At 35.5% G+C, this 13600-nt stretch overlaps 1 protein-coding gene across 1 annotated transcript in view; it reads left to right on the plus strand.

Moving 5' to 3' along the window:
- Window positions 1-13381, plus strand: part of HCRTR2 (hypocretin receptor 2) — a 98800-nt gene extending 85419 nt beyond the window's left edge. Inside the window, exons 5-7 of the mRNA XM_036248944.1 lie at window positions 7514-7734; window positions 10370-10491; window positions 12979-13381. Of these exons, the coding sequence (XP_036104837.1) occupies window positions 7514-7734; window positions 10370-10491; window positions 12979-13208 (573 nt within the window). The 3' untranslated portion in view covers window positions 13209-13381. The remainder of the gene's footprint in view (window positions 1-7513; window positions 7735-10369; window positions 10492-12978) is intronic.
- The last annotated feature ends 219 nt before the right edge of the window (window positions 13382-13600 follow it).

Raw genomic sequence — 13600 nt, forward strand, 5'->3', positions numbered from 1 at the left:
CAGTGTTAAGAGCATTTCCTGGTCCTATATTGTTACTGGTTAGTGTGCATTACATATAATAGGTGTTTATGTTTTATTCATTTATTTACAGATTGACATAATTTTAAATCTCGGTGGCGGTACCTGAATCTGTCTTGTTCATAATAGCAACCTCAGCAATTAACGTGGTACCTTGTATAAAGAAGGTATTTTAGAAATGTTTGTTTGAATAGTTGAACAACTACCAAAACCCAATCAATTTTCTTCTCCATTATTTAAGCTTATATTTCTCCATTTCTCAAACTCTAAAATACATTTAAAATTGTATTACATGTTTAGAAATAATCCACATTCTTTTGATGGATTGTCCTGGTGAGAACAAGCCACATGACTCATAAGATTTGCAGTAAATGCCTGGACTGTGAAACTAAAAACATTTACAAAACCTATCGGAATAGAAAATGGCAAGTTCAGCTGAGTTCACTTTAGCATTCACAATAAAGTAAATTAATCCCAAACGGATGATTACATAGAACTCTGCCCGAGCAGCTCTCAATTTCTAATCGCTAATGTCTTTAAACAGAGTTGCAAGGCATGAAGTGCCATAGGCTAAATCAAGTGAGCCATTAATGGAGACCTGTCCTATTTGCTCAAATTACGAAGATGCATAGAATCTGTTACATAGTTTGGAATTAAGTAAGATTATTAGAGAGCAAAATGCGTGTCCTTGTCTGACTTTCTCAAGAACTTTAAGTCTCATTAAAAGAATTATCTAATGCTTTGCTACAATCAATGACTTAAATTCTCTCTTTGACAGTGTGACTCAGAGAACTAACTCCATCTTTAAATTCTACAGTTTCTTTTCTGAAATTCCTCCTTTTAAAGACCTGTTTATTCTGCCCAGCCAGTGTGGCTCAGTGGTTGAGCATAGACCCATGCACCAAGAGGTCTCTGGTTTGATTCCCAGTCAGGGCACACGCCCAGGTTGTGGGCCAAATCCCCAGTGAGTGGCATGCAGGAGGCAGCCGATCGATGCTCTCTCTCATCGATGTTTCCATCTCTCTCCCTCTCCCTTCCTCTCTCTCTAAAATCAATAAAGAAAAAATATTTTAAGATAATAATAAAGTCTTGCTTATTCTTAGTTTGCTTGTCCTTCTGTGCCTCTGTCAGTGTTCTTTCACGTTCTAGTTCTCATATGTTTCAACACTTAGATATTAATCAATATGTGGACACGTGTGCATTTATTCCACAAGTATTTATTAAGCACCTACTATGTGTTTTTGTGTTGAAATGCAGATGAACTATGATAGATATTTGAGTCTGAAACTAAATTTCAACATTCCAAGTTCTTTTCAACCTTAAAAGAACTTCCCTTCTCAACTTTAATCAGTCTCTTCTACTTCCCTTTATTCTTCAACACTCCTCTAAAAGAACTTATTAATTAATATTAAGTGATGGCAAGTCAGTCTAGCATAAAAAATAGGCAAGAAATTATAATTGCAGAGTCAGAATCAAAAGGCAGTAATTCAAGTATGCACACAGAAATAAAGGGCACCAGTAACAGTAACTATGTACGTAAATATAGAAGAATATAAATGTATTTTTGTTTATAATTTTTTCTCCTTCTATTTGACTTAAAAGACAACAGCATAAAACAATCATTATAAAACTCTGAATATTCACCTTATAATGTGTAAAGATGTAATTCAAAGTAGAGAATGAAACTATGTTAGATCAAAGTTTTTGCATATTATTGAAACTAAATTAGCATTAATCTGTGGTACATGTCTTTCTCTATCTGCCTTATTTCACTTTGAAAAACACCCTCTAGATCCATCCATGTCACTGCAAATGGCAAGATTTTATTCTTTTTCATGGCTGAGTAATATTCTATCGTGTATATGTACCAAATCTTCTTTATCCATTCATCCACCGATGAACACCTAGATTTCTTCCATATCTTGGCTATTGTAAATAATGTTTCACTGAACATAGGGGTACATGTGTCTTTTTGAATTGGTGTTTTGGATTTCTCAGATAAATAAGCAGAAGTAGAATTGCTGAGTCATGTGGTAGTTCTATTTTTAATTTTTTAAGGAACTTCTATACTGTTTTCCATAGTGGCTGCACCAACTAACAATATCAAAAACAATGCACAAGAGTTGCCTTTCCCCTACATCTTCCCCAACAGTGGTTTGTTGATTTATTAGTGATAGCCATTTGTGAAATGATATCTCATTGTGGTTTTGATTTACTTTTCCTGATTAGTGATGTTGAGCATCTTTCCATTTGTCTGTTGGCTGCCTGTATATCATCTTTGGAGAAACGTCTATTCATGCCCTCTGCCCATTTTTTAATAAATTGTTTGCTTTGTGATGATCTATATACATTCTTTATATATTTTGGATATTAATCTTTTATCAGGTATATCACTTGCAAATATCTTCTCTCATTTAGTAGGTTGCTTTTTTGTTTGATAGTTTCTTTTTTTGGTGCAAAAGCATTTTAGTTTGATGTAGTGCCAATTGTTTATTTTTGCTACTGTTGACTTTGCCCTAGGATACATATCCAAAAAAATATTATGAATACCTATGTTAAGTAGAATCTAAAAAACAAAACAAATAAACAAAACAAAAACAAACTTATATACACAGAGAACAAATTGATAGTCTCCAGATGGGAGGAAGGTTGGGGTGGGGGGATAAGTGAAAATGGTGAATGAGAATAAGAAGTACAATTTGCCAGTTATAAAAGTAGAAATGAGGATTTAAATTACAGCATAGAAAATATAGTTAACAATGTATGGCATCAGATGAATAGTAGACTCTCGCAATGATCATTTGGCAAAAGTCCATAAATGTCTAATCACTACATTGTACACCTGAAACTAAAATAATATTGTATATCAACTGTAATAGAAGAATAATGGCTTAAGATAAAGTATTTTCAAGGAAGACATTAAGACAACTGTGTTACACTATGTTTGGACTTCCTCTTATTTACACTTAAGCCTAGAATTTCTCTTTGGGTAAATCAACGGCTAAATCCAAGACTATTTTTTATTGCTGAAGATTCTTGCAAACCATGAAGAGATGTTCTCACAGAGCAGAACCCCCCAGCTGGATAAGGCCCGTATATATATTTGTAAGCCTTGCAATGTGACAGGTAGCATCACTATATATGCAATAGTTGTTATGTAGACTGTCAAAGAATTTTTTTTCCTGGATACATTTGAAGCTTTGAGTGTTCAAGGTTTTCCTTAATAATTTCACACAGCCAAATTCTTGAATCAGTTAATCTAACCTGTATGTTACTGTTATTAATGTTTACTCTGTGGTCTGAACCTGGAGATTACTGGAATTGTTTTCCAAGAGGAAATAAATTCAGTTTACCATTAGGGTTAGGGTTAGGGTTAGGTTTTAAGTCTTAGTTATTTTAAAAATAGTAAAATTGTAAGTTTAGTTATGTAGAGTTAACCACAATAATAAGAAAAGTGGATGAAAAAATGGCATTCATCTAAACAGAAACAATAAGATAATTAAATTGATATACTAGAAAATATCTAACACAGAATAAAGCAGCAATGGAAGAATAGAGAACCAAAATAGACATAATATATATAGAGAACAAATAGCAAAATGTCAGATGTAAATTATACCTTCTCAGTAATTTCACTGAATATAAATTAATAAAATACTCCAGAGATTGACAGGATATGTAAAACAAACCGAAAACCATGATCCAATTCTATGCTATTTATAAGAGACACAGCTCATATTCAAAGACACAATAGGTTAAATGTAAAATATTGTAACCAAAAATAAAGTTGGAGTAGCCATACTAATATTAGACAAAAGAGACTTTATCAAAAGCATTGCTATAGATACAAAGGGACATTTTATAATGATAAGTCAATCCATCAGGAAAATATAAAAACTGAAACCCACAATACATGAAGCAAACACTACAGAACTGGAAGGAGAAATTGACAATTTAACAATAATAGTTGAAAATAATTTTCTTTTCAGTAACAGGTAGAAACAGTAGTCAGAAGATCAATAAGGAAATAGAAGACTTGAAAAAAACTATCAAACAAATAAGCCTAGAACTATCTATAAAACAATTGCTTAAAAAAACAAGAGAATGCACATTCGTCCTAAGAACACATGGGATCTTCTCCAGGCCAGATGATACGATAAACCATAAAGTAAGCTTAAAAACATGTAAAGTGATTGAAATAATGAAAATGTACATTGATAAAGTGATTGAAATAATTAAAAAGTGCATTACTCTACTACAATATAATTATACTGAAAAGAAACCATAGAAATAAAATTAGGACATTCACAAATGTGAAAATTAAACATTATACTTTTAAATAACCAATAAGTAAAAGAAGAAATCAGAAAATACTTTGAGATAAATAAAAATACAATATACCAAAATTTATGAAATGCAGCAAAAGAGGTGCTTGGGAGGGAATTGCTATATTTTTTTAAAATCTCAAATTAATAACATAACATTCTACCTTCAGAAATAGAAAAAAATATTCAAAAGTAAAGCAAATACTAAGAAGTAAATGGTAAAGATTACAGTGCAAAGTACAAGAAAACAAAAAAGATTTTTTTTTTATTGATTTCAGAGAGAGAGGAAGGGAGAGGGAGAGAAAGATAGAAGCATCAATGAGAGAGCATTGACTAGCCACCTCCTGCATGCCCCACACTGGGTATCGAGCCCACAACCTGAACATGTGCCCTGACCGGGAATCGAACCAGCAACCTCTTGGTGCATGGTTCGACACTCAATGACTGAGCCACACTTGCCAGGCAACAACAAAAAATTTTAACTTGCAAGGACAACAGTGTGGTGGTTGGGGGTGGGGGTGGCGGAGGGTGTAGGGGGATAAATAGTGATGGAAGGAGACTTGACAGGGTGAAGAACACACAATACAGTGTGCAGATGATGTGCCCATGAAATCTGTATAATTTTGTTAACCAGTCACCCCAATACATTCAATACAAAAGAAATGAGCATTAAAAAACAATCAAACTGATGCTTTCCAGAGGGGAGGGGGTAGAAGGACGGGTGAAAAACATGAAGGGAAATAAAGTCAGCAGTACTGTGATAACTACTCTCTGGTGACAGTTGGTTACTAGACTTATTGTGATAATCATATAGTAAAGTGTATAAATATCATATCACTAGGTTGTATACCCAAAACTGATACAATATTGCATGCCAACCATACTTAAATAAATACATATGTTATTAAAAAATAAAAATAATTCAATAAAACTGAAAGTTAGTGTTTTTAAAATCTCAATTAACTAAATTAGCCAAGAAACAAGAGGGGATGTTATCACATCTTTTTTTCCCCTGATTGCAAGGACCAGAGCCTTGCTCCCTGTGACAGGTTCTTTTCATGGGAACTGTTTTTAATGGTTGCAGAAGTCATCAGATGCAGACAGTTGCACCTCTCCTTCAGGTGCACTCAATAATGCAATTGCTAAAGTTGAAATGATCTCTCAGAGATCATTTAGAAAACAGTTCAAGGCCATTAAGCAGACATTTATAGGGTTACTCATGCTAAAGATCTTCTGGAGCTTTCCATTGCAGCTTCTCCTCAATTATTATTTTTAATGTCTATTTAAAAAGAGACTCATAGAGTAGGAAAGATTCTCCGCTCCTATCGCCTGCCAACCAATGGTAAGAAGATGGAGGAGCCCATATGAAGAGGTCAGTCTACGTGATGGGATAGATTGAGTTGGAAGAGAAATCATTTTCTAATTTTTTCTACTTAGGGACATATTTTTATTAACTTCATTTGTTCCTTTCTGAGAGAGAATAATTATAGCCAAAAGGAACTTCAGATTCATTCATCTGTGTGAGCATCAAAGCAAAATTCTGTTCTCAAATTATAGATTATCTAAGAGACTTGGATCTTGTAATGGATAAAGCAACAAGATCCATCCAACCTCCATTCTGAGAGGCCGCAGTGATACATGGATCTGTCCGCATTTGCAGCACAGACATAAAAACAACAGCTGAGTTATCTTAATAGAACTAAGACGACCGACCATTTGGTGTGCTTGCACATTTTCCCTTTTAAAAAATTACACATGCTGAATTTTATTGTTTTGCTCACTAAACCCTATCAATCTCCATGAGCTTATAATTACGAAAATATTATACTTGGAGGGACTCCCTGCTTTTATCAAATAACTTTGAACAGAAATGGAAAAGTACAAGTTGTATAACTGTCTTTACAAATTCCAGGTATTTGAAATGTTAATATAAGACCACGAGGGATTGTCCGTGTTTCTGTGTGCCTGTTAAAGTGCCAGACCATAAAACTGGTTTCATCACAATATGTAGTAAGCAACAGAGAATATTTTCTTTATTTTTTAATTCTCTTCATTCAAAGGTTTGCATTGGCCAAACTTGAGAAGCCAAAAACCTAATAAAAAGCAAAAGGTAGTTAAGTCCAATCTCTCCATCTGGCAGCAGGTGGCAGTAGTGATACATGAAAAATCCATTCAGGTGCCTTGCAGTTAACCTGCTAGGTTTTCCTTCTCTTTCAACTTAGGTATCTGAGCTGAACAAGAATTCCTAAGAAGATAATATGGTCATCATCCCTTTACTGTTCTAACCCCGTTTTATTTCTCTCTCTCTTTTTTAAATGAAGAGTTTGTTTTTATTTTGTTTTTGTTTTGTTTTGTTTAGAGCAGTTTTGGTTCACCGCAAAATCGAGTAGAAGGTACCCAGAATTCCATTTGCCCCAGTTCCATTTTTGTACAGCTTCCCCATTATCAATACCCACCCCCAAAGTGGTTACAATTGATGGCCCTACATTGACACATCATAATCACCCGGAGTCACATTCCACCTTAGGGTTCACGCTAAACGTTGTACATTCTATGGGTTTGGACACAGTATCCAAATGCATTTTATAATGTATAATGACATGAATCCATCATTAGGGTATCATACAGGATATTTTCATTGCCCTAAAAATCCTCTAGACTTTGCCTATTCATCCCTCTCTACTTCAGCCCCTGGCAATCACTAACCTTTCTGATGTATTCATAGTCCTATCTTTTCCAGGATGTAATGTAGTTGGAATCATATACTATGTAGCATTTTTAGATTTGCTTCTTTTATTTCGTAATATGCATTTAAGGTTCCTCTTTTTTTATGGCTTGATAGCTAATTTCTTTATAGCATTGCATAATATTCCTTTGTCTGGATATACAACTTCTCTTTTTATAAAGAGATATCTTTTCCATTTGCAGCTCTCTTTAGACCCTGACAAAATTGTGATTTTTCCACATTTTTTCCATTCAAACTCCTTTTTGGCACTTGAATGGATTTCTCAAGAACATGCTCCATTCAGCAAGCGTTCTGGGGAAACAGGCTCTTCAACCTCTCAGACCACGGGTGTCTGAGACACTCTCCTTACTGTGTCGTAGAATTACTTCTCCAAAGTGGAACTTCCCGAAGTCAGATAGCAACAGAGGGTGTCCACTTCTTTCAGATCCCTGGAACCTCATCAGTAGTTCAGAGGAAATGGAAGCCACTGCAGCCCGTTTCGCAGCCTCGAGGGTCAGGACAGCAGACCAAGTCCAGGATTAGCGCTGTGGCTGCTGAAATAAAGCAGATCCGAGCCCGACGAAAAACAGCCCGGATGCTGATGGTTGTGCTTTTGGTGTTTGCAATTTGCTATCTACCAATTAGCATCCTCAACGTGCTAAAGAGGTAATGTTCACCTATTATTTGAAAATGAAGTGACCTGTCATTTCTTGCTTCTTAAGAACTTTTTTTTTTTTTAAGCCAGAGAAAACCAAATCTCTCTGTCTAGATAGCTTGTCAGACTTTGATAACTGTGTTGTTGTTACCAACAGGTAAGGCAAATACCCTTTTGGAGTGCTCAGACGGTACATGCCCCTGTCCACGCAAATTCTCTGTTGAATGGCAGACACAAAGCAGATGTCCCCTGACCTCTCCAAGCGTATTGCCAAAAATTTTTCTAATGCAAAGAAACTCATTTACAGCTTGGAGTTCTCTTTTGATCAGAACAAATGAGCGTTCCAAAACTTTGTTTTCAAAGACAGGGGGAATTGTGACAGAATTCTACCTCATGGATTAAAAAGAGATAAGAATGTTCTGCGAGCATTCTAATTACACTTACAAGTACACTTGTGAGCACATGCGTAAAAAATGAAATCACAACACAGACTGTGTTTTGAATGTTTAAACAGAAAGAAAGAAAATCCATTTCCTAAAGTCATTGAATCAAGCTCAGGGTGAATGTGAATAAAATAAAAAAAAATACAAATTTTTTCAGCCAGAGAAAGTATGTCATGTGTTACACTGCAAACACACTATTAAGTTCACACAACTGACCAATGCAACACGGTGATGCAGGGGCACCAGCACCCTTGACCTTCACGCCGGCCAACTTTATTGGGAATCATCAGAACCGTTGCGCATAGACTGGCCCCAAGGTAATACTAATTCTGTTTATAATAGACTTAGAACTACAACTAGGATTGCTGCTCTCACTTTTCCCTGATTCTGAGTCCATATCATGTTCCTCACAGCTGGGGACTCTGGAGAGAGCTTTGGCTGGAGTCACACAGACTAAAGGTGGTAGAATCAGCTGCAAAGATTTCTCATTCTCTTTGGCCCTTCCATTGATTGCTCCATGACTTGTTCAATGGAGAAAAAGTGGTAAATGCACTTTCTGTTTAGTAATATTATTTACTGCAGACACCGTCCCAAACGTGAACTATTTCAGCCGTTTGGATCCTTGAGAACACACTAGTTCACAGGAAAATGAGCCATTGGACTCTCTGTATCTTTTATAATGTCCTAATTTTCCTTGCCCACAGCAATCCTATATACATTTATGGTGCTCTTTTGCCAAATGAAGTTTTTCTGCCCTTAAGAACTTTGTAAATATGCTGTGAAACTGGATGGGTTTTCTTTGTTCTTTTTCTTTTTTTCTTTTCTTTTCTTTTTTGACTTTTATTTTAGTTCATCTAAATTCTGTGATAATTAGATTCACTGCTCCCTGGATTGTTAATTTGGATTTCCTGCAGCTCAGCACTTATACTTTCCTTTAGCTATTTCCAAATACCTACTCGTCTGTAATATTTCTCTTATTCTTCCGACTTAAATACCTACCTTTCCAAGGGAAGAAAATTGATTTCTAAGGAGAAAGTCCATGTTTAATTTTAAAAATTTTCTATTTTTTGAGCATTCCGTTTGTTTGCACAAAATAAAAATAAATAAATGAGCTCAAAACTCATTTTTCTCTTTACCACACACACTTTCTCCAAATGTGCATCACTCTGTTTACCCTTGCATATTATACTGATTTTCTTTCTCAAATAAATTTCTAAATTCCTTTCCTAGAAACTTAATTTTTTGCCAGACTAGTCGAAACCAACCTTTTACAGCAGTTACAGCCATTCTGATTGACTAGGATTTCAAAGCTGTATCGTGGTTGAGAGTCATAACATTATTAATTACATTTGTTCATGTTTCATTTCATATTGTAGTTTTACAAAACTCCAGTACTCCATCGAGCATCACTGTATTCCGGAAACGCATTTCAATCATGGACACAAATTACACAGTGACTGATGACATTCTGACAGGAAATGCATTATAATCTTCAGCCTATAAATTTATTGAGTAGTTGAAAGTTACCTGCTGTTGGCTAGTGTTAGATAGATGGCATATTTCTAAATATGAAACAAATCTTTAAAATGACCATTCAGGATATCATAATGAAATATTTTTTCACAGTTAAAAATAATAAAAAATCAAAAAACGTGAATTTAAAGAAATTACCAGACTTTTTCCTACTGAGAGCCAGTTCTTCTAGGAGTATAAAAGAAGTCCCAGGGACAAATTTAACATGCCTGGAAATATTAAAGTTGAAGAAATGCAGTACTTTGATCAATGTACAAATGAAAGTAGAAACTCTTATAGGCTGCAATTTAGGACTGCTTTTTAAATGACACCCACAATGGAATATGAACCAACACTGCACAATTGTATTTAGAGACAAAATGAAAAAAAGGTAGATATATCTGCAACTTCTGTACTCTTACATAGAAGAAATACTATTGCATTTGCTGTTTACAGGAGAGAGAGCCCTTCTTCTCGAATCTGATTTGACTTTTTGATTTAGTAATTGTGCCATAGAGTTTCTGTTCATGTGCTGGTTATTCTAAACCCACTAGAGTGCCATAAACCTATTAGTGGAGGACAGGGGTCAGGCAGCTTCTATCGAGGGCTTTGTTCACCTTTGAATTTAATTATTGAAAAGGTATTCTCCAGAATCACACTAGATTTCCTGTTACCGTTTCTTTTCTTACAGAGTATTTGGGATGTTTACCCACACGGAAGACAGGGAGACTGTATATGCCTGGTTTACATTTTCACACTGGCTTGTATATGCCAATAGTGCTGCGAACCCAATTATTTATAATTTTCTCAGTGGTAAGTTTTCAACTGTTTCTTCTACGTAAACCATAGTTCTAACCAAGGGCGAGGGACCAATGACCAGAGGTTCTGAATACACTTGAACTGGATAAAGAGCTTAGATGCTCGACAATGAGAATTTTTTTTCCCTGATGGGATTTGTCTGGAGGTTTTTCCCTTATGAGTAGGAACACATTACCTAAGTCATCAGAGAAAATAATCGAAGGGATATTTTTCCCCATAAAATTTGGAAGAAATGTTGAAATAGGAGGAAAGTAAAAATTGTGAGAACTGATTGCCACAGAATCTTGCTTGTCATACATTAAACTTTAATTTATAAAAATGTAAAATAAGTTTATCTGAATATAAAACAGTCATGCTATATTATTTCCTTGGCCAACATTTGTAGCCTAATTGAGACTGAATTAGAACCTTTCTACTTTTAGGTACTTTTCTATTTACATTAATCTTGTGGGTAACATCTTTTGGGTTTTTCTCAAGATTTCTCACTGACCACAAAAAAAATGACATTTCTCCTAAATAACACTTAAGTTAAATCACACACACACACACCTCTCTGTGACTTATTTAACCTGTTTAGAAATCTATACAATGATAAAAAAAAATTATTTAACAAATTGTTGTTTAATTTACAAAAATTTTGCCTGAGCCCCACCATTGTGGCTCAGTGGATTAAGCATCGTTCCATGCACTGGGAGGTCCCAGTTTAAGTCCCAGTCTGGGCACATGCCCTGGATTTCAGGCTCGATCCCCAGTAGGGGGTATGCAGGCAGCAGCCGATCAATGTATCTCTCTCCCATGGATGTTTCTGTCTCTCTCCCTTCCTCTCTCTCTAAAAAAAATCAATAAAAACATATTTAAAAAACAAACAAACAAACATTTTGCCTGATTGACTTTTAGAATTGTGTTTTAATTAGCTACATCTTTACATTGTCTCATTTTCTAGCTAGTTGGCTATTTCTTTTTTATTTCTACCTCCAAATATGTGATCATTATATATGGAGTAATAAGCAATTCATTTTATTGCACATTTAATAAAGTATGTACATTTTGTAACTTTGTATTTGGCCTCCTGGGTTATAAAAATAAAAAAAGACAAAAAGGCAACCAACCAGTCAATAATTTTGTTCTCAAGCATTGCATACACCCTATATATATTATCTATTTTATTTCACCTTTCATAAAATCAGGTGGTGTGAATGTAATGTTTGTTTTGTGCTCAGTACCCCCTTTTCATGCCTTCCCCTGCCACATCCAATTCTAATTTCCAAAACGAAGACGACTTTTGGTCTGAGACACCCAGATAAGACTGCTCACGAGCTGTGAAGGAAGAAGGGGCATGTGAACTGTGGCTTAGCAGGCAGTGGGGGAGCAAAGGGTGAGGGGTAGCTAAAGTCTGAGCCTTGCACTAAGCAGGTAAATAAAGTTGTAGAGGGAAACATTTGAAACAGAAGCCACAGAACAAGTTAAGTGCAATTATGTGGTTAAGCACAAGGCAGGGAAAGCGACTGAAATCACTGGGGACTTATGTCCCTGCTATTGTGTTGGCCCTTAACCTTCACCTTCCCATTTAATCACTCAATACCCACAATTTGGTAATTGGCATTCAAAGAAAAGAAATGATGATTCCAACACTGCCGTCTACCCTTATAAAGGGAATGATTTCATTTTCCTACTCTCTCACTTCATGTCAGTAATTTAAAGACAAGGAACAACTTCTAAAGTTGTGATTTTTACATCTCTTCTGCCTGTGCGGATTGTAAAACTTTAGAGACTTTGTAGATATTTTAAGATATTTTTGTAGCTATTTTGGTCAACTGATTGTTTCAGTAGAGCAGTTTCTTCAGAGTAAAATTGGGTAACGTCTGTATCATTTGGGCTGTGTCCAACATAATAAGTTTTATTGTTTTTGAAATTATTAAATATTTCTACACATTCTTCTACTGATGATCACTTTAAAAAATGTTTTTATTGATTTTTTTAGAGAGCGAGAGGGAGGGAGAGAGAGATGGAAACATCGCTGTGAGAGAGACATATTAATCAGCTGCCCCCTGCAGGCCCCCTACTGGGAATGGAGCCCACAACCGGGCGTGTGCCCTGACCAGGAATCAAACTGGCACCTCTCAGTCCATGGGGCGATGCTCAATCCTCTGAGCCATATTGGCCAGGCTGATGATCACTTTATTATAGTTAACTACTTAGCATTCACAAATATATAAGCTTTGACTCAAAAGGAATGAAATAGATCCCAAATATCATGCATAAAAAGCAGTCTCATTATTTTGTGAAAATACCGTATTGTTTCAGGAGTCTCCCAAGCTTCCCATACCGCAATTTCCTCTTCCCATTTCCCCCATCTCTGCAAAATGTGGCACCTCATTGTTAGTTTGGCTCAAGGGAGCAACTCAGTTGTACCCTACTCAGGATTTGTTAAAACATATTTACGCACAATTCTTTTTTCTTTCATTCTCCCTGGTTTGCCAGGAAAATTTCGAGAGGAATTTAAAGCCGCATTTTCTTGCTGTTGCCTCGGAGTTCACCATCGGCAGGAGGATCGGCTCGCCAGGGGGCGGACCAGCACCGAGAGCAGAAAGTCTCTGACCACCCAGATCAGCAACTTGGATAACATATCAAAACTCTCAGAGCAAGTTGTGCTCACCAGTATAAGCACAATTCCTGCAGCAAACGGAGCAGGACTGCTTCAAAACTGGTAGAATATTTATCGATATGACAAGGATACCTGAGCGAAACTACTCTTGCTTTTTTTTTTTTAATCTTTGTTCACAGAAATTTTATTGGAATTATCTGAAGCTAAAATGACTTTGTGGACCCATTTTTGAAAGAAAAAAAAAACCCATTGATCTTTGGAAATAAAAGTCAGTTTAAACTAATTACTCAACTTTTGATTTAAATATGTTAGAAGTTTAACCTTTCCCTAAATTTATTTCAGGCTAGTTCACTTTTAGTTTCCTGTATCATGATTTGTGTCAATTAAATGCTTAAGCATTTCCAATTCTAATTGCTATTTCAATCTCACATTCAAACTGGTTGCTAAAAATTACTAAAAGTTATCCAATAATTTTCTTTTGATAGCTAAAAGAAGTAG

The sequence above is a fragment of the Molossus molossus genome, unplaced genomic scaffold (assembly GCF_014108415.1).
Source record: "Molossus molossus isolate mMolMol1 unplaced genomic scaffold, mMolMol1.p scaffold_m16_p_8, whole genome shotgun sequence".
NCBI classification, from domain to species: domain Eukaryota; kingdom Metazoa; phylum Chordata; class Mammalia; order Chiroptera; family Molossidae; genus Molossus; species Molossus molossus.